Source organism: Convolutriloba macropyga, chromosome 2, assembly GCF_964194025.1.
Source record: "Convolutriloba macropyga chromosome 2, txConMacr16.3, whole genome shotgun sequence".
Lineage (NCBI taxonomy): Eukaryota > Metazoa > Xenacoelomorpha > Acoela > Convolutidae > Convolutriloba > Convolutriloba macropyga.
In genome coordinates, this window is record NC_134469.1 from 64,629,251 (window position 1) to 64,654,796 (window position 25,546).

At 37.2% G+C, this 25,546-nt stretch overlaps 1 protein-coding gene across 2 annotated transcripts in view; it reads left to right on the forward strand.

Annotated features, from left to right (window-relative positions):
* The window catches only part of LOC142334606 (delta(3,5)-Delta(2,4)-dienoyl-CoA isomerase, mitochondrial-like), a 440,398-nt gene that overhangs the window by 400,677 nt on the left and 14,175 nt on the right, over positions 1 to 25,546 (forward strand). The window contains exons 2-3 of one of the 2 annotated variants that reach the window (XM_075382773.1): positions 18,656 to 18,817; positions 18,919 to 19,007. In XM_075382773.1, the coding sequence (XP_075238888.1) occupies positions 18,675 to 18,817; positions 18,919 to 19,007 (232 nt within the window). In that variant the 5' untranslated portion in view covers positions 18,656 to 18,674. The remainder of the gene's footprint in view (positions 1 to 18,655; positions 18,818 to 18,918; positions 19,008 to 25,546) is intronic. The other variant, XM_075382774.1, reaches the window with a different exon arrangement.

Here is a 25,546-nt window from a genome sequence, read left to right on the forward strand (position 1 = left end):
GGCACAGGATGCTTAGGCGGTGCAAAATTGTTCACGGTTCAATGGAAGCCGTGGTTGAAGCAAGGAGACTGCTGGTATGCCTCATCTACTTTCGGCATTAATTGTTTGTCACGCCCTTATTTCGTGCCTCATAGTTATGTGATGTTTTTCGTAGAAATATTAATAATAAGTGCTAAAAATTAGTTCATATTCAGATAGTTCTCAAGGCCATACATAGCCAGTATTTTCATATAGGCCTGTAGCCCCTAATTTGTATATGTTTCTTAAAAACGACCGCAGATTGACATTTTACTGATAAACACATTAAGTGACTAAAAGCCTCAATATTTACCTTGCTGAGTTCCCTAACGATGAATTCGAATATTTGGTAAATAACTTCATGACAAACTGTGAATTTGGTGAAGTAATTATTCTGATAAAGTAGGTGCTAATGCGGAAATTTTATATGTACTTAACAAACATCAAGAGACGAACAAAAGCCGGAAATTGCCCCACTTGTAGATCAGTAAATATTTACGAAGGACCAATACAACTCAAGGTACAGCGCTGCGGAACGACGATCACCAGAACACCGGAAAACCCGCCTGACAAACAGTTGATAATAAAACTCAACAATAATCTTGAAACTTCTTAATCTATCTCTGAAAACTTCGTTACAATTTTTGTTAAAATAATTAAAGATTGAACTGGAAAATCTTTATAAAATGCTAAGTTGAAATAAGGCTTCCTTAGAGCTTAATAACGACTGAGCAACGCTTTAAAATACAAGGCGATTAATGGATATATCACGCATCTGAACCGCTCAATAAAAAGCTAATACTAGCTAACTTTATTCAATATATATCTGCTAAAATTTGCACTGTGAAACATCTAAATAAGCCCTTGTACAATGACGATTATTCAAGTTAATTACTCCAAATTTTAACCTCAACAACGCGAAGAACACTCTTAAAAGTCAGTGCGTAACATGGTGACAGGAGTCACTAACTGTTTCCCAGATTCATGGACCGAAATTCCGATTATTTCCTTGACAAATTCTAGATTTTCTTCCTTCTTTTGACATTTTCTTTATTTTCTTCCACTTTGTTACCTTAAGAACCTTCAATCAGCATCCAGCACACGATTTGCCGAGCAAGACAATAATGCAGAAAGCAGTAACCAAGGAAAGAACAGGTGGAAACTGTGTTTGTGTCTTTGTGGACTAAATGCAACAAAAATTCAAAAGGGCTTGAGTGGACAACAACTGGAACTTACTCAACCAAAGCCGCCACAATGGACAAAAACAACACAGGGTATATGCAAAAGAGGATATTGTGAGTAAATGAATTTGTAAATTTAATTTTGATGCTTTATTTATGTCAATTTATAATGAACAAATTCTCCCGCAATTAATAATTATAGCGCTTCCCCCAATTTTGTTGAACATATTGAAGGAAACAACATTATCTACACACAGAACAGCAATAAAACACAATTTCAGATTTTAACTGCTTTCTCCTCTTCAGTTCACAAGTCCATTGTAATTTATGTGCTAGAAAAAGAAGATAAACGTGCTGGAATTTATTGGACAGCTAAAAGCATAACTCAAAAAGTAGGCAAATTTGGCCTTATTCGAATCAAACTTCAATCAGATAGTGATATTAACGTTGATAACATCATTACTGACTATCAGATAACATCAGGATAAGCTAAGTTTTAATTAAAAGAGGGCAAAACCAAAATTTATACAGAAAATTGAAACATTTATATTTAATTTCCCCACCCAGCTACGGAAGTTAATAAATCAAACAGTGACTTCTGTCATTATGCTGTTGCCTGTATGAGTGCAGCTTCCACAAGGCCTGTGCCGTCAATGTCCCCACGAGTTTTCCTAGAATAGGGGCACTCCTTTTAATGGTGAGACTTCGGCGGCCCATACCGCTTCATCGTTAACAGTCTGACAATTCGGCCGGAGTTTTAGGCATAGGTTGATAAGTAGCCCATCCTTATTTTTTTCTAAACAAATGATTTCAGTAGTTTCTTTTTATGATCTCTTGTACTACTCATTCAACTTCTTTTACCTCCATTAACCAATTAATCTCCCCATTAAGTTAAGTTAAGTGTGCTATTTAATAATTTAGAACGAAATAAGATTGATTGAATGATAAGTACATAATCTAAACGGGAGAAGAGCAAAATGGCACATGCGCAAGTCAACATCACACCCTTTTCTGTATCAAAAAGGGACAATTTTAACGAGCTTGAACAGGTAATAACGGGTGCAATCGGAAACGCAGCAATTGCAGGTGCACAACATGCAAATTTTCTGCAATTACACTTAAAGGGAGAGGCTTTAAGATACCCTTTTTCCCTTCCAGAGGCTACAAGAGCAGTTTTTGCGGATAGTATAACAACCCTGAGAAATAGATTCACACAAGACGACTTGAAAGAAATCAGAATAATGAAGTTAGAGAAAAAAAATTCGAAGACAGATACAATGAAAAATTTCTCAGTAATGCTAAGAACAGAAGCAAATTAAGCATATCCACCACCTGAAATAGTAGTATTACCAGCAGGAAGAGGTGATGCTGAAGCCCGTAGATTCAAAAGAGAGACAGCAGCTAGAAAATCTGCCCTCGAAATGTCAGAAAATAGAAAAAACGAACAAATATAACGCTCTTTTAATAAGTCTTTGCCAAATTGGCTTGAGCCTAAGCTGTTAGAGCGACCAGATACAGACACAATAGATCAGTTTTGTACCTTAGCTAGCCAGAAGATTGCAATAAGGGAGATGTGTAACAAAGAAGAGTACTTTGACGACGGATTTAATGAAATAACAGAATCAAACATAGATCAAATTTTAAAAGCAATAAATGTTATATCGATTAATCAAAAAGAACTTGAACAGAAACAGAGCAGAGAGTAGCACCTAAAATTGAGGCATCCGAACAATTTCCACTAAACATTTTTACACCACATTACCCTCAAAAGTCCACAGACAAAGTTATAGACAAAATTTCCGTCCACAATATCATAATTACCAGCTAAATTACCACCAATATCCGCCTAATTATTGTCAATTTCTGCAAAAATATCGGCCTCGCAACAGTACGCCCCCGTTCTAACAATTAACGAGAGTTTATACCTCAATTTAATGCTTCTCGACCATTTCATTACAACGAACAGCCACAAACTCTGACTTATTGGACCGAACCTTCAGGTAGCCCCCCATTTATTCACCCATCTTATGTCAATAGACCAATTTATCGCTTCCCAAAAAGAAATACCCCAGCAAATCTTCTTAGACAGGTAATAGTTTATGATAGCCCAGCCCCAGCACAAAACCGATATGGTAGTCAACAAGCAAATCAGATTAATCGTGCAAGTGCACCTCAGATCAGAAATATGAGATGTATTAATTACCCAAATAATCAACAAAAAAACTAAAAAAGCCACCCAATATTAAAAGTAAATTAAAAATTGTAAAAACTTAGTTAATTTTTATAACGGAAGCACGTCCAGTCCTAGTTTAGATAAAGCAATAGAACCAGTTTATAATGAAAGAAAAAACAAAAACCGTGGAAAACGCAAAAGAAATAGTAACAAAAGTAAATTGAAAAAGCCTGTGCAACTCTCAAAACAAGTACCTCAACCCACACCAAAGCCAGTACCACATGTTTAGCAACGATTCAGCATTGTCCCCCCTTTTAGGCAGAAATTTATCCTATGTTGAAGTTAAATTTAGTCGAGAATTAGATAGACGCTCAGTAATTGATATCGGAGCGTTTGCAAACGTGATAAGCCGCGAGTTTAACAAGGAACTTATTCACACAAATATCAATTCAATAACAGAAATAGAAAAGCCTGATCACTATAACTCAAAAAAGGCAAACGGCAACATAGTTAAAATCGATAGAGCAATCAAAGTTACATTTAAATTGGGCACACAAACATTCACTGAAGACTTCCTTGTAATAATTGTCGCAACTTCTGTATTAATAGGTCACCCATATTTTAAAAAGCATAACGTTAGCATCTGTCCAGGACAAAGCTATATTAAGTTCCCTGATCAAACTCTAAAAATAAATGAAATAAAGCCAGAAAAAGCAGGTATTACAACCAAATCAACAAGCAATTATAGAGTGCAAGCTTCAGGACAAACTAGAATTATTCACTGATCTTTGCGGAATGATAATTCCGAATGAAATATTTGAAGAATATAGCGAAATAATATTAACGTCCTCTTTAAGTAAAGTTTCTGCAAAAATTGTATTTTATATTTATGCCCTGAACATTGCTGAACACCCACTTAGTGTAATTAAAGGCGGAGAAATAGCCAATTTCTCCTTCTTAACGTCTGACTAAGCTGAAAAGTTGTTAGAAGTAGCTCCTCAGATAATAAATGTTGCAAAAATGAACAAAAATTACTTAACAGAAATAAATCAGCTAATCCAAGTCACAGATACCCCAAAAAAAAGCCCAACCAGCAAAACCGGCTCCAGAACATGAAAAATAATGGTTCCCAAAGCATGAAACGTCCCTTGATCCGACAAATTTGTCGCCCTTGCAGAGAAAAATATTTGAGCAATTGCTAAAACACAAGAAATGGAGAAATTAGACCCAAAGTGTAATCATCAGGACAAAATTACTTTTCTGAGCAAATTTCCGTGGACAAAATTGGGCCTCAATAACGAACAAAAAGCTGTAGTAGGTGAATTATTAGTTGAATTTAGTGACATCGTTGCAAAACACAGATTTGACATCATACAGATTTCAAAATAATGTTTACTCCAAAAAGAAGTATACCAATTTATGAACAAGGCCCTAAAGCGCCTATCTATTTGAGAAATGAGCTGCAAGTAGAATTAGAATTAATTCATTACTATGGACTGATAACAAATTTGTCTCAATCAAGATTTAGTAGTCCCCTTTTCGCACAACGAAAGAACTCAGGATGACTTAGGCTGTTAACTGACTTGAGAATAGTAAGTCATTTGCTGAAAAATGACTACTTGAATACGAACTTCTCCATTTCGAACTTGAGCGATGCAATAAACTACTTTGCAAACAAACTTGATTGTTCTCAAGCATATCGCTGTGTGCAAATGGCAGACGACATATCATTGCAACTGCTAGCATTTAACTTTGCCTCAAGAACTTATGCATATATATGTCTTGGCCAGGGATTAAATAAGTCAGTAACCGGATTAAGTTCAATCACTTGACATTACTTGCACCCATTCTCAGCCTCCGGAAATTGTACGCTGTTTATGGATGATATTGGTAATGAAACAACAAAATTTGAACAATTGGTACTCTCTTTACGGGAAATATTTACCTGTATACGTCAATCAGGACTGAAATTGTCACCTGAAAAATGTGAAATAGCAACCGATACAAAGAAATTCTGGGAAATAACAACAGTGCAGAAGGAATATCACCAGAAAAGTCGAAAATATCTAATTTCATTGATAAACTCAAAATGCCAAAAACAAGAAAGCAAGTAAAGCGATTAATCGGCTTCACGCAGTTCTTACAAAAATACATCCCTAACCTAGTTGAAAAACTAATGTCATTTTACAAGCTCCTGATGAAGGATGCAGTAATAAAAATTACAGAAGAACACGTAAAAGCATTAGAAGTAATGAAGAAGGATCTAATGGAAGCCACAAATGTAACATTGCGACTACCAAAACCAGGTTTACAGTATGTATCTGCTAGTTACCATGGTGCAGGTTTTGTACTAATGGTGGACGATTATATAAATGAAACTGGAGAGAAAGAAAAGAAAACAAACGCTGCTCCCTCCCGTATCGTTTGGTTCGAATTTGTTTAACGCAACGCAATTAAAGTTCTCAATATACTACAAAGAGTTCCTAGCTTTGTACTATGCGCTGGACTACTTTTTCACACTAGATTTGGGGATCAAGCAAACAAGTAATTATACTCACTGACAACAAAAGCCTTACAGAATTCTTTCAATCAAAAGTAATACCGCCAACTCTTTGGAATTGTTTTGATAGAATACTAGCCTTTAACATAGTAATTGGTCACATTCCTGGACGCGCTAATTACGCAGCTGATTTTTTCTCCCAAATGGAGAATGACAAAACAGCAACAAGTACTTTAAAGTTAACAGATAGAATCTCAGATAGAGAAATTGAAATTGATACAAAAGAACAGTACCCTGATGTTGAACTGAACGCATTATTAGATACCTAAAATCTATGTGACGAAATAAATAGTGATGAAGTAATTTTCCTCAAACAACTTGGCTTTTATGATAAATACGAAAAACGTCAGAACATTTTACCAATAACAGAAGTTCAACAATTACTTAAACTAAAAAAAAGCAAGAAATAAATTCATTTCAGTATCCAAACCCATTAGATGAGTTCCCAGATCTTACAGACAGCCCAATTAGCCTCAATTTAGCAGAAGAGCAACACAAATATGCAGATATTAGGACAGTAATAGCTTGGATTCAACACACCCAACAATCAGACTTAAAGTACGCCTCAACAAACTTAAAAAAGTATCACAAGTTTTTAAAAAGATTAATTCTCGAAGGGAATGTCTTATACCGGAATTTTTATGATGATACAGGAAAAGAACTTCATAAACAATTCTGTGTACCTTAGCATTTGTGGAAACAAACTGTATAGAAGCTTCATTTTTCACAAACAGCAGGTCATTTAGGCATTAAAGCAACAATACAGGAATTCAGAAAGGGATTCTTTTACCCAATTGTTACAGAACATTTCATAAGTTTCATTAAAAACTGCTTTACTTGACTTCAATTAAACAGAGTTCCAAAAAACCACATAACACCAAAATTGCAACTAGTTAACTCATTAGAATCATTTCCAGGAGGCATGCTCGAAATCGATTTAGTAGGCCCCTTAACGTCCACGCAATTTAAGTATGTTTTGAGTGGAATAGATGTTTTCACAAAATACCTATTCGCAGTCCCATTAACCATCGGTTGTGCTGACACGGTAGCTCGAGAACTATTAAAGGTGTTCCTTCAACACAACTACATTCCTCAAACAATACTCAGCGATTTAGGAACAAACATTACTTCAGAATTAATGTCTGAATTAGCAAGTTTATCAGAAGTAAAGTTGAAGCACGCCTCACTAAAACAGCCACAAACTATTGGAGCAGTAGAACGATCATATGGACCATGAAAAAATCTTTTGAAGCTCAATACTAAGGAGCAATGGAAAGACTGGCACAAATACGTTCCTCTGGCAACATTCATTCACAAAAAACTCATATCATTTAACAATAAATTGTTGTCCTTCAACTTTATTCTATGGCAGAGAACAAATAAGAACCCTAGGTATTAGGTTCTCCAGAAAAGTTATGGTTGCAGCAGCAGTAAATTCTGGTTTTGCAAAAGAGCTGCAAGACGCCATGATGCAAAAGCTCGGAGAAAACAAGGCAAAACTGACAACTGCATATTTGAAGTACAAAAAGTATTATGACCAAAAAGCTTCAGCAATGCCCATTTCAGAGAAATCATTCGGTCTAAATTTGAATTCTAAACTGCTAAAACAATCAACAGTAATTGCTTTGCAAGTTCCGAAATTGCTACTGCTGTACAAAGTGGAAAAAGTCCTTACTGATTCAACTTACACTTTTCGAAAAGTAAAAACAATTTAAACACAATGTGTCCACCGTATCAGATTAAAACCAATCAAACAAATTGAAACCCCTGAAGACTTCGAGGTTATCAATCCTGCAAATTTTCAACCCGATCCATCAGGACGACAACACTTGAAACCAGATCTTTTTGATAAACACATTCCGGAATTAATTAATGAACAAGAAAAGGAAACACAGCCAGCAAAAACAGTGATAACAGATCCAGGCAGAGTAACCATATATGTTACCCCAGGCGAAACATTAGCAGGATCAGTAGCAGCAGCACCTCCCGTACCATCTACGGCCCCACCAATAATAGCAGCACCAGCAGTCAGACCAGGAACAGCCCGGTGTTTGTCTTCAAGTTCAGACGAAGCAATTCAAAACTTATTTGAAGAAAATAGCAGATGAGAACCTAGCTGACTTGAAACTAGACACCGAATAAATAGCTAGAATACCGGTTGATCCGTTAATCGTACATTAAATCATGCAACAGTAACCAGAGGTTCGTGTCCCTCTGGTTTCATCTTCTCCTATTTTGAGCGTTATGTATTCAGTTTAGTAACCAAAATCAGATTCTATTACAAGCCCACGTATGAATCAGTATTAGCAATTCCTTTGAGCTAAGAGAAACAGTTATAAATGAAGGAATTCAATATTTAAGTCTTCCAAACCTCGCCAGTGGCTATGATAACTTGGATTTAACGTCGTTTTTGAGCTTATATGTCAAGTGTTCGACCCTCTACCCGTAATCATTTACATCCATTAGCACGTACAGACCTAATATAGTCTTGCAATGCCCCTGTCTGCCCCGGAAGCCCAACAAGGCCCAGCAACATGGTCTTAAATTCCAAAAATCGCCCAAAATTCGAAAATTCGAAAAATTTCGACCTTAAAATCTAGTTATTTTGATATATCTCGAGAAGCACTTGTCCGATCCTGGATTAACCTATTGTTCCCTTGTGTTCTAAAAGCCCTTGTGCAGTAGAAGCGATCCCAGCTATAATCGACCCATTTCGAACCGTTCTAGGTAAATTTAGCCCAAAGTTGACATTTCCAAAAATCCTAGGTTCACTTCAGAAAAACAGTCATAATATTGTCAAAAATCCCCAATCACTTCAAATTGTTGCGCTGCTGAGTTTTTCTAGCAGAGAAATTGACCTGCAAGTTTTGGAGGAATTTGGAGCATTTTGAAAATTGAGTGACCGCGAGCTGCCCAAGGTTTGACATTTTTCGAATCCGCTCGAATTCATTGATAACTCCTGCAGAATTTCCCCAATTGACCCTTTATATCACTTTAGACCACTTTATCGCTCACGCTTGACATCCCAGTCCCCACAAATTGGACAAAAAATAATAAAAGTTGAGTTATGGCAAAAAAACCGAGTCCTACAAAAGTATGTTAAAATTGATCAAAATGTAATGTAAATTATAGATCCAAAAAAAATCCAAAACCTGCCCCAAATGCCTCCAGCAGATGCTAGCAGCTGCCACCTACATGGTACAATCTTGGACAACCATTAAAACTTGGTAACTCCAAGTATATGTTGAAAGTTGACGAAAAAACAAAAATCACGCTCCTGCTTCATTTCACTTCCTCAAATATTTTGTCATTTTATGCCCCACCTGACCCAATTGATGCCACCTGTACCCACTGCTGACTTAATAAACCCCCCCCCCCTGCCTAGAGCAAAACCAGTTCCAGCTCATCCTAGTACCAACTGTGGAGACTTAAACTCAGATAAGCTCTAAAATTGTCACTATTTTGTCCAAAAAGTTCAGTTATTTCCCACTAAAATCAAAAATGTTGACTTCTGAAAAAAGTTAACCATACCATTAGCATTCTGGCATACACATAATCAGAATGTGCACTCCCTGCCCCTTAGTGCCAATACAAGCCGAGAAAAGACTGCCAAAGTACCGAAAATCATAAAAATTCGCATGCAATTCTTGAAACAAGTGATCAGAAATGCATTTTAATACCCAATTCGGCCTCTAATTATTCTTGATTGAATTAGCCCTACTTACAAGCAGTTCAACCATAGCCATTTGAACCATATTGAACATGTTTTACATAGCCCGATAGCCAATAACCTATTCTCTACCTGAGCCTTTTCAAAAAACCCAGTTTCACTGCAGCAAAAATGTTATAACTCGTGAAAAAATAGTCAAAACCATCCAAATATTCGTGCTGCAGGATTTTGTTGAGCCCATAAAGCCTTTCACAAAGGTTAAGCTAGATCCAAGCTTTTTAAAATCGAGTGACGGCGAGCTGCCCATTTCTGAAGACTTTTTGAGAATTCACGAGCATGCTCATAAAAATTGAAATAATGACCAAAAACATAATATTATTCGCTTAAAACATCCGCATGCTCAAGTTCTACACGCTCATGTAAAAATATTGACAATTGTTGGGTAAAATGTTGAAATAAATGCAAAAGACTGAAGCCTTCCAAACTCTTCTCAATTTAGTCAAAATAGAGCCAGACTTAGACCAGAAAAATAGAACCAAATAGCCGATTTAGGAGCCCACATACAATATTCAGCGTTATAAACCCATACAATTGCACAAAAATGCAAAAATGATGAAAAATATGAAAAAATTGAAATCTACACATATTTGACCAAGTTCAGTCCAAAATTCGAAAGTAAAAAACTCAACATAACAACATTAAATCATGCACCAGACTGCACCAACAGCTGCCAACAACGTTGTAGTCACTAATATGAACCACAATTACCGTTAAAAGTCAATAATCTTCAACCTATATCTTTAATCTTTATGCATCAAACATGACGTACCATAAGCAAAAATCTAGCAAATTTCTCAGAAAAACTGGAACAAATTACATCTTAATCATCCTCAAAGCTACCAAAATGCTACTCCTGATAGCTACAGATATCAGTATTAACTGATAGCACCTGATTCTGGCCACTAGAGCATCTTCAGACCGACACATGTTTTGAAAAAGCTCGATTAGTTGAAAAATCATGCCTAAAAATTAGCATTTTGGACTCAAAAAATAAAGTTCTGATCCGATAAATAGTTCCAAACACTATAATTCAGTAATATACATTAGTACCAGGCACATACAGTACCATTTTAGCAATCCAGTATCTATATTTTATGAACAGTGATGATTTTTTTAACTCCCAACTTCATGATTCAAAAATAGCCAGGTTTAGATCAACAAAAGTAGTTACAATTTTGCGAAAAAAACTCAAATTACGACAAATTTTTGCGCTGCAGGGCTTTACAAGCCGCTGAAGCGATCTGCAAGTTTTGAGCCCGATTGGAGCAATTTAAAAATCAAGTGACGGCGAGCTGCCCAAAACTTCGCATTTTTCGTCTTCTCAAACATGAATAAAAAAGTTGATCAAAAACTTTCCAAAGCATAGTTGTTCCCAACTGATGCCTACCAAGTGAAGAAAGCCAAAACATTTGCTCAAAATTTAATAAAAACTGAAAAATTCACATATATGTACCAACTGTCTTGATGCGGAAAATTGACCAAAATTACGATAAAATTACATGTAAAAATTAGCACCAAATACTGTTCCAAACCAGTTCATATCACACAACTGTTACTAGCAACTGAAGCAAGTGTCTAAAACCCGTAAAACCAATTTATAGCCAGTATTTTACTAACAAAAAAAGTTAATACTCGAATACGAAAAAAAGTCACTATATTACTCTTCATGTTCTATCACAAATATGTCATAATACAGCAATGAACCTTCATGAAAACAATACCGCATGCTCACATGCATCACAAAAATAATCGATTCATCAGAAAAAACCAGGTATAAATGTTGAGATTTTAATATATCACTGAAAAACTCAACTATAAATGAAACTACACTACATGCTGGTAAAGACATTTGAAACGAAATCAGCTTATTTGTATTGGCGCACTCTTCTGACATGGCACCATTCAGGAAAAAAGAGCACAACACACACGCATCACACCGCATAAAAATGCCATGAACATATTATCACTCATTTCACTGACGTTTATTTTTTCTGAAAGTCTCACTAATTGTCCTTTATCACCAAGTTACATCCTCATTTCCCTCCAAAAACACATATTTGGAGAGATTATTATTATATATACTCTTTGCTATGATATTAGTAACAATATGATGAATTTTAATTAAGCACCCTGGTCTGAGAGTTAGCCGAGTACATGTAACACCAACACTATTACTACAAGTCAGTAGTTCAATTTATTGCTTATTAGTATTGATATTATCTTTACTACACTAATTCAATATAGTTAGATAGTTAATCCAACTCAACCCTCGCCCGCTCTGAATGACGCCACTTCCAAATCAACGCCAACAACGCAATAGTATATACTTTGGATACTAAAGTCCCTATAACTAGTCCCACCATCCTCCCCGTTCTACCACATCTGCTAATATTCCCTCAGTACTGCTCGAAATATTACAAGCGGGATGAATCTTGGAGGACCATTGACCTCGGCTCCGCCCCACAAAATTGGTCTCACTGCTGCAACAGCCAATTTCAATCAAGCGCACAATGATATTGAGGTACATAGTGCAAATATTTCGAGCAGAATAATCTGAAAAACTCGAAAAAACATGTAAACACTGCTTAATTTGACCACACTCAACCATTATACCCATAACAATACACCCACCATTCAATCACACAATTACACTACAGCATGTCAAAACGCCAAATTTAGTAGTAATATCAATAAACACACACCCACACTAACACCCGATTGAGCCTCCACATATTTGAACAAGTTCAGTCCAAAATTCGAAAGTAAAAAACTCAACATAACAACCTTAAATCAAGCACCAGACTGCACCAACAGCTGCCAACAACGTTGTAGTCACTAGTATGAACCAAAATTACCGTTAAAAGTCAATAATCTTCAACCTATATCTTTAATCTTTATGCATCAAACATGACGTACCATAAGCAAAAATCTAGCAAATTTCTCAGAAAAACTGGAACAAATTACATGTTTATCATCTTCAAAGCTACCAAAATGCTACTCCTGATAGCTACAGATATCAGTATTAACTGATAGCACCTGGTTTAGGCCACTAGAGCATCTTCAGATCGACACATGTTTTGAAGAAGCTTGATTAGTTGAAAAATCATGCCTAAAATTTAGCATTTTGGACTCAAAAAATAAAGTTCTGATCCGATAAATAGTTCCAAACACTATAATTCAGTAATATACATTAGTACCAGGCACATACAGTACCATTTTAACAATCCAGTATCTATATTTCATGAACAGTGATGATTTATTTAACTCCCAACTTCATGATTCAAAAATAGCCAGGTTTAGATCACCAAAAGTAGTTACAATTTTGCGAAAAAAACTCAAATTACGACAAATTTTTGCGCTGCAGGGCTTTACAAGCCGCTGAAGCGATCTGCAAGTTTTGAGCCCGATTGGAGCAATTTCAAAATCAAGTGACGGCGAGCTGCCCAAAACTTCGCATTTTTCGTCTTCTCAAACATGAATAAAAAAGTTGATCAAAATTTTCCAAAGCATAGTTGTTCCCAACAGATGCCTACCAAGTGAAGCAAGCAGCCAAAACATTTGCTCAAAATTTAATAAAAACTGAAAAATTCACATATATGTACCAACTGTCTTGATGCGGAAAATTGACCAAAATTACGATAAAATTACATGTAAAAATTAGCACCAAATACAGTTCCAAACCAGTTCATATCACACAACTGTTACTAGCAACTGAAGCAAGTGTCTAAAACCCGTAAAACCAATTTATAGCCAGTATTTTACTAACAAAAAAAGTTAATACTCAAATACGAAAAAAAGTCACTATATTACTCTTCATGTTCTATCACAAATATGTCATAATACAGCAATGAACCTTCATGAAAACAATACCCCATGCTCACATGCATCACAAAAATAATCGATTCATCAGAAAAAACCAGGTATAAATGTTGAGATTTGAATATATCACTGAAAAACTCACCTATAAATGAAACTACACTACATGCTGGTAAAGACATTTGAAACGAAATTAGCTTATTTCTATCGGCGCACTATTCTCACGCGGCACCATTCAGGAAAAAGGAGCACAACTTGTTAACACGCACGCATCACAACGCATAACAATGCCATCAACAAATTATCACTCATTTCACTGACATTTTTTTATTCTCAAAGTCCCACTAATTGTCCTTTATCAGCAAGGTACGTCCTCCTTTCCCTCCAAAAACACATATTTGGAGAGATTATTTTTAAATACTATTTGCTATGATATTAGTAACATTATGACAAAAATTAATTAAGCACCGGGGTCTGAGAGGTAGCCGAGTACATGTAACACCAACACTATTACTATAAGTCAAAAGTTCAATTTTTTGCATATTAGTATTGATATTATCTTTATTACAATAATTCAATATAGTTAGATAGTTAATCCGACTCCACCCTCGCCCGCTTTGAATGACGCTACTTCCAAATCACCGCCAACAACGCCATAGTGTATACTTCGGATACTAAAGTCCCTATAACTAAGTCCCACCATCCTCCCCTTCCACCAAATCTTCTATTATTCCCTCCGTACTGCTCAAAATATTACAAGCGGGATGAATCTTGGATGACCATTGACCTCGGATCCGCCCCAAAAGATTGGTCCCATTGCTGCAACAACCAATTTCAATCGAGCGCACAGTGATATTTCAGAACATAATGAAAATATTTCAAGCAGAATATTCTGAAAAACTCAAAAAAACATGTGAACACTGCTTAATTTGACCATATACAAACACTATACCCATAACCATATACCCACTATTCAATCAAACAATTACACTACATCATGTTAAAACACCATATTTAGTAGTAATATCAATAAACACACACACACACTAACACACGTGACATAAAAGTAGAGTACATTTGAAGCAAATAAATACCACATAAACAAGTGCCAAATTGAAAAAAATTAGAACTAGACGCCTGATTATTAAAAATAAATGAGCAAATAAACAGCGGAAAACTAAATAGACACCAGTAGAACACCCAGAAAAGCCACATCAGCAGAAGATTTCCTGAAACACAGTTGTTATTATTGAAACACAAAAATGTTACTTACGTTTTTCATCAATCTCGTACTTTTCGGGCCCACTTTTGAGACTTCAATTAAAACAGAAGAAGCGCTAGTCCAAGTAATAATCTTTCATAAAAAATAAAGATCCTTATAACTTAGAAATTCATTATGCCGAGTTTTTAGTTCCGTTTCACCGATATAACTTTACGGTACGACATCAAGTAGAGACTCTATTTCACGAACTAACAACAAAATAGGTTACGCAATCAAGATTTTGTATTTCTACATACAGTACCACCTACCTAAACAAAAGAGATGGAGACATAAACAAAACAGCAGAATTCAAAGTCTTCAAACTGAGGAACGAGACCGAAAAACTTCTTACCAGAGTCAAAGAAGATCCCAAAAACCAACAAAACCGAGCCGCGCCCCTTGCAATAGCAGCAGCAGTTGCCGGAATTGGACTCTTCAGCCCCAGAATGGCTAGGAGCAGCGGAGCATGTGGTGGAATTACAGGAATTTTTGGCTCTTGTTAGCGAACGTCTCAAATTTCCGAAAATATCGATAGATTAGCGAACACTTTTAATAGCTTTAACTTTAATGGCAAAAGTTTACAAAGTCTAAAAAGAAATGCGAGAAAACCAGAGAGAAACTTGAAATTAGTTGAGAAAAAATTTGCACTTGTAGATCTTAACTTGAACGGAATAGCAACGTGTATGGAAATGCAAACAACGCATTTACAACGTAACTTCAATTTTGTCACAGCAGCATCATTACTTCTTACGCTTTAAAGTTAAAGAGCAGCCTTATGATCATTTAGAAATATTGCTATAAGTGCTATTCCAACTTTGCTTGATAAACGCTTTCGAATCTCTTTAGTACCACATAAATCTTTGATCAAGATCCTCGATATAATCCATGATAGCCAAAAGAACGATCGTCTAACTTTGGCAACACCCATGACTGATATATTTTCGTATTACGATGCGAATTTTGTACAACAAATTTCAACAGTAGAAGACGGACTTTTACTGACTTTAGCCATTCCTCTAGCCTCTAGACAGACAGTGTTCAAAATTTTTGAAATTTAATGTGAAAACGTAATACCTATACCCCAGAAGGATTCAGTTGATGCCTTACAATGGGTAATTGAGGGAGAATACCTAGCAATCTCAGAAGGTCAGAGGGAAACAACAGTACTGACGAGTTCTTTCTCAGTATGACAACTGCCTTAGATCGCCACGATACCGAATCTGTCACGAGACAATGAAAACCCACCTTGGATTCTCCTCATGTCTAGCAACCCTCAAGTTTCATCGTGCCATTAAACAATTGAAAGTATGTGACACAGAGAATGTTCTGTTACCCATCACAGAACGAGCACAGAACCTTGGATACGGAATTTGGCTATTAACATCAGCTTCAAGTGATTTTAGCTTTAGTGAGATTGGTTTAGACGAGAATGGCCGACAGACCAACATTCCTCATAACGGTTGTAACATCTGTTTAATCACATTAAAGTGTAGACATACCAAGTTCAGTGACCACATTAAAATTCGTGCTGATTTACAAAGTTGTCAGTACCTGCCAGCAAAGAGAATAAAAATAAAATTGCCGCATCCAGTAGCACATTTAATTGATTCAGTACCCAAAATTAACAAACTACCGAGATATGAAACAAGCACTGAAGCAAATCTTGATTTATTGAAGAAAGTTAAAACTGAATTCATTTATTCAAACAAAAAGTTATCAATCAAATATGACAATGCAAAACCAATTACCACAGAAATGAAGTCATTCAAGCCAGCACTAATTGATAAACTCGAATCTTACGTACCAATCAAGCTTTCTCTGTCTTTAACAACCCTTGTCTTCATTGAAAATTTAGCCTTACAAATCCTCTTAAAGTATTTATACCATAAAGTAGCCTTTGTTCGACGAATGACGTCAAACATCATAAAGCTCAATCGAACAAATGTATCGCTCAACCCAGTAGTTTCCGTGCCAAAACACCTGAAAGGAGATGTATTGGCAAATCTCACAAAACAACTCAAGACACCTCCAACAGTTATATCACCAAAAGACATAGGAACCCTCAAACCACACCACAGACGAAACTCAATGCCAGCAACCTCTAAAAGTTTACTCAATAAAAATGAACGACTCGACACAGAAGACAAACTAGACAACAATGCTTTAACACGAGAGGAAAGTGTATTTTATTTCTTGAAAGTCTGAAATAAATCAACAAGTATTAATCTCATAACCGATTAAGTATCTTTTCACCCAATAAATACTATTCATCAGTGCTTTAAACCATTCATTCAACCAGTACACTCCTTGGGCTCTATTCAAAATTTTCTCTCAGTTAAATAAACATTCTTATTTTCAGCGCTAATTCCAACATCTTCTCTCAACCCTAATTTTGACTTGTGTGCTCACTTTTCACTCCGAGTTAGCCCATCATGACCTCTTCAATGTCCTTTAACAAGCCTTAAACTTTTCTCCTAAGTTTATTCATTTTGTTTGAATTTGTCTTAACTTTACCTTTATTCCTTTTACATTCTTTAATTGTCTCTTTAATGCTTCGTTCAAAACATTTTTCTAAGAAAACAAAGTGTGCAGATTATATATATTTTATAGTAAAATTAAAAAAAACCAGTTCCTTCTCAAAATTTTCATGGAAAATTTTTCATAAAGTGCGGTAGTGTCACGCCCCTATTTCGTGACTCATAGTAACGTGAGGTTTTTTTTCTATAAATATCCTTTATACGTGTTTTAATTTATAGCCATATATAGCCAGTATATCCATATAGGCCTGTAGCCCCTAATTTGTTTATGTTTATTAAAATTAACAACAGATTGACAGTTTACTGATAAACATATTAAGTGCCTAAAAGCCTCAATATTTACCTTTTTGAGTTCCTTGACGATGAATTCGTATATTTGGTAAATAACTTCATGAGAAACTATGTACTTGGTGAAGTAATTTTTCTGATAAAGTAGGTGCTAATACGGAAATTTTATATGTACTTAACAAACATCAAGAGACGTACAAAAGCGGGAAATTGCCGAACTTGTAGATCAGTAAATTTCTGCGAAGGACCAATACAACTCAAGTTACAACCCTGCGGAACGACCGTCACCAGAACACCGGAGAACCAGACTGACAAGCAGTTGATAATAAAACAATAATGTTGAAACTTCTTATTCTATCTCTGAAAACTTTGTTATAATTTCTGCTAAAATTATTAAAGATTGAACTGGAAAATCTTTATAAAATGCTACGTTAAAATAAGGCTTCCGTAGAGCTTAATAACAACTCAGCAAAGTTTTAAAATGCAAGCCAATTAGTGGATATATCATGCATCTGGACCGCTCAATAAATGGCTATTACTAGCTATTTTTATTCAAATTATATCTACTAACAATCGCACTGTGAAACATCTAAATAAGCGCTTATACAATGACGATTATTCAAGTTAATTACTCCGAATATTAACCTCAATAACACGAGGAACACTCTTAAAAGTCAGTGCGTAACATTGTTTGTTTTCTAATGATCTCTGTCCTTTGTTTTATTTTCTCAAACTGATGTTTGTATATATTATCATTTTATGGATATATTTAAACAATACGAAATGCTTTATGAAGACATATTGTTGGGGACGGGCATTTCTTAATTTACCTTTCCATATACCTCCAAAGTGTTAGATTCTACCGCGCCCTTGTCATCTTTTAAACTATGTTTGCTCCTGGTAACTGCTGGAAAAAGGGAGTCAAATTTATTCAGATTCTCGTAACTGCTACCGGATATGGATAGAAACACTGTTGATGATAATGTTAAACTTGACATCAAAACCACAGGTCTATGAAAACTTCTCATAACATTCTTTGATATTAAGATCTTCGAGATATGCAGTTCGAATGACTTTTTTCTGTTATGTTCAGTTTCAGAGCTCCTGGGAATGCGGCTTAGTGCTAAACATTTTGCGGAAACGTCTGCTGCTTCGTTCAAACATATCATTCTGAATTCTCCTTCCAAATATGTCTACACAGTTGAACTCAATAGGCCTGAAAAGAGTAATGCATTGAACAAAGAGTTATGGAGGTAATTTAATACACTGATTGGTAAAATTTATAAAACCTTTCCATTTCTGATATTCACTTTTACCCTTTATCTGAATCTGACAATTATCCTCCTTGTTTCAGTGAACTCGGTAATTGTCTCAGGTTTTTGTCCTCAAACGAGAAATGCCGGAGTATTGTGCTCTCTGGGAAGGGAAAACATTTTTGTGCAGGTAAGAAGAAATATGAAAAAGCAATAAAACGAGACAATATGAGGAGAGTGGTTTTGTGAAAATCCTAGAGACCAGTTTCCTTGGTTATGATCAGAATATAGAAGTAATGGGGAAAACCTGTCAAACGTGTAAAAAAAACAATATACAATAATGAAAGAACTTACACCTGCGTGGCGTGTAACTAATATGCAACTATCTCCTCAATGTACTGCATTATTAATTGCTCTCAACGTGCCCCCCTTAGCTTAGTGGGTGCATATTATTTCCACCACCAGATGGACGTGTCATATTTTTAATTGCTCTAATAGAGAAGCAATTATTGTAAACGTGTCTTTTTTTATGCAAAATTTTCACTTGACCGTTTTCGAGTGACTTTTACGCCGTTGACTCTTTGCGTTTCGCGTGATCTAAAATTCTCTCTCAATCAGAATTTCAAGCAGCTGAACTCAATTGGTGGCAATTTCATACTAAAAGTCAACCGAAAAGTGCGCCGAAACTGGTGCCATTTTTCACTTTAAATCTTAATAGTCGTATAATAATAATAATTGTGGTTTCCGCGTAATTGCAGCGGAACAGCATTAGGCCTACAGTAGCCTGTTTTCAGCTGCTTTTTTTCTTATTATTCCCCACATTTCAGACTGATCTTTTTATGAGCAGCATTGCTCTTTTTTTGGTGACTATAGCCACTTTTGTTGCGTCTGAAACTTTCACGTGGTACCATCATTGCAGCCAACATTGGTCAGGCTATGGTCAAGTAAGAGCTCATCCTCACACAGACAGCTTCACGGAGGCAGGGGATTGAACTCTCAACCATTGGCGTGTGAACCACACACCTTATCTCTCGGCTATCACGCCACAACCGACTATGTTAACCTCTAATGTGGTTATTTGAAGCCTACTATTTAACATCTTAGTCCCATTTAGGCTCTCCCTCCCCCGACTGAAGCAGGCTGCAATTGATTAGAGCTCCCACTAGTCGTTTGAGAGCAATTCTTCCGACGTTTAGTCGGTTATGTTCAATACAACTTTGCTTATCACTTCAGATTTTTCAGGTTTTTTTTTGCGCTGGGCAAAAAAGTTAAATGTCGTATTTTTTAAGTGCTTTGAGTCTAATTAATCGTTTGTTAAGCAATAGAGTGAAAAGTTAACATTTTCAAATGTTTTGGAGATTTTGGTTAACTTCAGCTGTTTGCTGTGTTTCATCCATCTTTTTAATTGCTCTCAGAGAAGCAATTTTTGTAATTATGTGCGTCTTTTTACGACTAGAAGAGGAGGTTATGTTTACATAATGATTTGCTGTGTAATTTTACGTTTTCTGTAACTTTGTCGGGAGTGCATAGATCTAAAAGTTGGTAATGGTAAAAGAAGTAGCAACATGAAGAAAACGTATTGTTGCGGCTGCTCAAGACTCTCAGCGGAACCGATATATCACAGCCTGGTTCTCGAGCTTTACGTCGGCCTGGTTTTTCACTGAATCCGATTGCCTAATCTTGCAGAAGCAATTAGTCGCTCGGACGTATTAAAGGACTGTAACTTCAATTTTGTTGATTGAAGTTAAGAAAATCGTTATTGATAATCTATGTTCAATCTCGTGCTGAAGTTTGTAAGGCTTAAGCCAGTAGTTAGTATTGTTGCTAACTTCTCGTCAAGTAAGCTCAACTAACTTAAAACTCGCTAGATCTTAAGATCTAGCAAAACTTAGCAAAAGAGACAAAAGTTGTTATAGAATCAAATTTTAGTCAATCTGAGAGCCAACTGCTCCGCATAACAGTTTCTAATAGTTCTAAATACATCTCGGTTTCACTATTCAAACAATTGGATTTAATTTAATAATCAAATATTTGTCATTTATAACATCATCTCTACTGGTTTCTGATTGGTTAATCAAGAAAATGATTTAGGTCATTGTTTACATAGTAAATGCCAATTTACTGCAATATCTAATTTTGTTGACATAAGCACGGATGGTTTTTACGTGGCTCTAAATGCCTCGAATGTATTGTATTTGACCTTTAATGATCACCTAAAGTATCATAAAATAAACAATTTAAGAAATTTAACAATGAATAACGAAATATCAAAAAATGCCAATTTTGCATCATAAAGTGGTAATAGCCACACTTGTGGGTCTGATGCAATAACGTTCGTTGGGTCCATGAGTAGCTTAGAGGTAACGCTAACCGTGTGTCATAAGCTCGTGTTGCTCAGGTTTTTTCCTTCCAAAAAATGGGGGGTGTACAAAATTTCGGTCCTAACTTTTCAGTTTTGACCAGTTTTGAGTTTTGAAAAATTTCAATTTTTTTCAGTTTCAAACGTTATTTCTTGCTGTCTGATGGCTTTCGTAGCTGATTTGAAGTGGCGCCAACATCGCCGGGCCTGTTTTCGATCTCGGAAACACCATCGTAAAATACTGGCGCTAACTTCACTACCTGCAGGTTTAGCTCTCCATGTGCCATTTTGACTCTCGCTGATCTCACAGCACCGTCGTTGCCAGTGAAGATCTCAATAATTCGTCCTAATGTGTACTCACAGCGTTTCACAGAGTCATCTACTAGCCATCCTAACTCGCCTTCTTTCAAGTTTCGCACATGTTCTTTTGACCACTTCGATCTCTGTTTCCATTGTGGAAGGTATTCGCGAGTCCATCTTTTCCAGATCATGTCGGCATATGCTTGAGCCGTTTTGAAAGATTTTCTCAGTTCATGGTAGCGTTCACTGGATGGCATGAATGGTGCACTCGCGTTCTCTTGTCCTAGCAAGAAATGATTTGGCGTGAGTGCCGTCAAATCTTCAGGGTCATCACTTACTGCTGTCAGGGTTCTTGCGTTGAGTGTTTGTTCCACAAGATATATCGTTGTGCTGAGTACCTTGTTGGTGAGGCTTCGGTTGTCCAAAATTGCAATCATGGCGTTCTTGCATTTTTGAACCAATCTTTCCCAGATTCCACTAATGTGAGGAGCTCCGGGAGGATTGAATTTCCGAACAATCTTTTCTGTGCTAAGTCACTTTCAATCTTAGCTTTGTCCCACTCGTTCATGAATGCTTTCAGCTCATTGGCTGCTCCAACGAAATTCGTTCCGTTGCCACTAATGATGGTGCTGGGGTAGCCACGTCTTGCAATGAATCTTGTCACTGCAGCTAGACATGACTCGGTGTCCAATGACTGTGCAACTCCGATGTGTACTGCTCTGGTTGTCAGGCAAGTGACGAGGCAGCACCATCTGTTCATGGTACATCGTAGAGACTTGACTTCGAAGGGTCCGAAGTAGTCGACTCCGGTATGGGTGAATGGGAACACATGTTCATCAAGTCGTTCCCTGGGTAGGTCTGCCATCGGGGGGTGGATTGGGTTGGCGTTTCTGTGTCTGCATTTGATAAATCTCGACTTGATTTTTTAACGCATTTCTCAACCCTATGATCCAGTACTCTTGCTGAAGCATGTTTCTCACGTATTCTGTGCCCTCATGTAGCTTGTCTTGATGTGCTTTCTCCAACAGAAGTTGTACAACTGGGTGTTTCGCGGTTAACAATATTGGGTGTTTTGCATTGTAATCAAGGTTTGAATGCTTCAGTCGACCTTTCACTCTGATCGTTCCATCTTCCTCTATGAAGGGTGAGAACTTGGCGATGTTCAATGTTTTGGAGGTTTTTTACTGTTTGCTATCGACTTCGAAACATTCGGGAAGCTTTCGTTTTCAACAAATCGAAAGTATTTGTTCTGCTTGATGAATTCCGTCTGCTTTGAGGGGTCCTCTCTGCTTCGTCTTGAACCTCATGCAGTAGGCAATGAAGTTTCTGATTCGGTTGAAGGTAATGTATTGTCTCCAGTAAAATAGTTGGTCTAATTTTGTTTCTGTTGCTACAGTACTGGTAACTTGCTAGGGTTTTAGTTCGTTCTCTTGACACCATGGCTTTGGCCAGTTATCTTCACTCCGCTGTAGCCATGCCGGCCCGTTTAGCCATACGGACTCCTAGAGGCCTTCGGTGGACATTCATCGGGTTCCGATGTCGGCAGGGTTTTCGACACCTTTGACGTGTCTCAATTGTTCCATCGATGAGTTCTCCAGTATTTCGTCTGCTCTGTTCGCAACGAACATTTGTTGTTTCTTGTCCGCTGCTTGTAGCCACTGTAGCACTGTTGTTGAGTTGGTCCAATGATAGATTTTGTCATTTATGTTCGCTAATATCTGCTTTCTGAGACGAACTCCGTAGACTGCGGCTTGAAGTTCTAACTTTGGTATTGTCATATGTCTGAGGGGTGCCACACGGCATTTTCCTATCGCAAAGGTGAGTTTCAACGTTCCTTTGTCTTGCAGATATGCCACGATGTACATCGCTTCTTCTGACGTGTCTGTGAAAATGTGTAGTCTCAAATTCGTACAACCGTAAAATAAAGTCGATTTATCGACATTTTCCTTATTTCTCTCAACTCAGAGCACCAATCACTGAATAGTTTTGAGTGTTCGGCTGATAACTGTTTGTCCCTTGTTTGACCGATTGCTGCCCAGATGCTTTTGAGTAGAAACCGCATTCGTATGGTGAAGGGTGAACATATCCCATGCAGGTCGAACACTGCTGAGTCAAACAATAGGACTTTTCTCTGAGTTATTTTTGCAAGAACTTCTTTCTCAGTTCCACGACAGACAACGAGACTGTCTGTGTCCACATTCCAGTGGAGTCCTAAGATTGAAGATGATTGTGATTCTGCTTCGATAGTTTTCACAACTTTCGTTGACCTGTCTGTCTCTGGGAGCTGTGACTTGACTTCATCGTCACTTGTTATCCATTTCGTCAAATTGAATCCACCTTTGATGAGGATGTCTCTGACTTTCTGGTAGATTTCGATTGCTTCTTGAGGGGTTCTGACTGACTTTACGAATTCGTCCATGTAGAAGTTTCGCTGAACCGTTCTGACGATACTTTCGTCGTTGAATGCGTAATTTGCCCAAGTCGGCGAGCTTTTCGCCCCAAAAACGTGTCGTCTATACTCGTAGACTTCTATCCTCTGCTCTGGATCTTCTCGGCAGAGAAATTGTAAGCATCGGCAGTCATGGTTTTGGACACCGACTTGAAGAAACATCGCTTCTATGTCTGCTGATAAAGCTATTGGGGGTTCTCGGAAGCGAAAATAATTCCGATCAGACTCTGCAGCAGGTCTGGTCCAGATAGAAGTTTATCGTTCAGTGCTACGCCTTGATACTTTGCTGCTGCGTTGCATACTCTTCTGACTTTGTCAAGTTTTTGAGGGTTTATGACAGGATGATGTAAATACCATTGCAGTTTGTCTTGTCTTTGGTTTCATTCAGTTCAGTTTGCTCAACTTTCCGAACGTATCCATCATTGACATCCGTGTCAATGGTTTCTATATAGCGCTTTTTTAGCGTTTCGTCTTTCTGCAGGTGCCGTTCTAGAGACTTGAGTTGCCCCATTGCAGAGTAATTGTTTGGCAACTAATTTCGTCCTCTCGCCACAGAAGTCGTACTTTGTAACTTTCACCTTTGAATCGCGTTGTTTGCTCCGTCTTGATTGATCGTTGCTCTTCTTTTGAATGTCCGGTAACATCGCAGTTTGAAGCGTTGGACTCGATATCCCACCACTTAACTGGTTTGCTAGTTTATCATCTGCAATTGATGTTGCTGTTGTGGCAAGAGTTGCTGCCTGCTTCGCTGGTAGCAAACCATTTAAGGCCCAGCCGGTCTTGGTTCAGCTTTGTCTTCTGAATTCAAAAGGGTGATGAATGTCGTAACAATCTTGTCCAAGAATCACTTGAACCTCGTTTAGTTCCTCAGGTGTGGGTAACGGTCTTTCAACTTTTGCAGCTCCACAATCTGGTCACCCAACTTGTGCACATAGAATTGCACGGTTGTCAATGGTGGGGACTTCTCGTGCGCTGAAACAGCTATCGGCACTATTTCAGTCTTGACATCTTGTGAGCCATGGATCCCTGCTACTGATAAGGACGCTTTTCGGCCTTGAAGTTGAAGTTTAGACACCACTGACTTGTCTACAAATGAAACCGAAGACCCTGAATCACACATTGCTAGAACATTTAGGCTTAAGTCTGTTTGTCAGCTTGATTCGTACCACTGGGAGTCCTCCTTGGGTGATGTTAGTTATTACTGCCGTTGTAGCATCTGAGACATTCTTTGTGGTATCCTTCTTCAGTAAGTTGCTGTGAAAAACTGTTGTGTCGCCTTCCACAGCTGGGTAAACTACATGTAAACTTGCAGTCCTTCGACATGTGACCTGGTTTCAAACAATTGAAACACAGTCGGAACTTCTGGACTTGCTCGCGTCGTTCATTTACTTTCATTGATTTGAACTTTTTACAAGTCCAAACGTGGTGTTGTCCGTCTTTGAAGGGACATTCGAGATTCTTGCGTTTGCTTTACTCTTCAGCGTTTGAGGCAAAGGTACTCGTGTTCGGTTTATCACTGTTAGTTTCATTTTATTTGATTTGACCCATTTCCCAATTCTTTTTATATCAGTTTGGACTTCTTCCTTTGATTTACCGATGGCTAGGAATTTTAGGTCGTCCG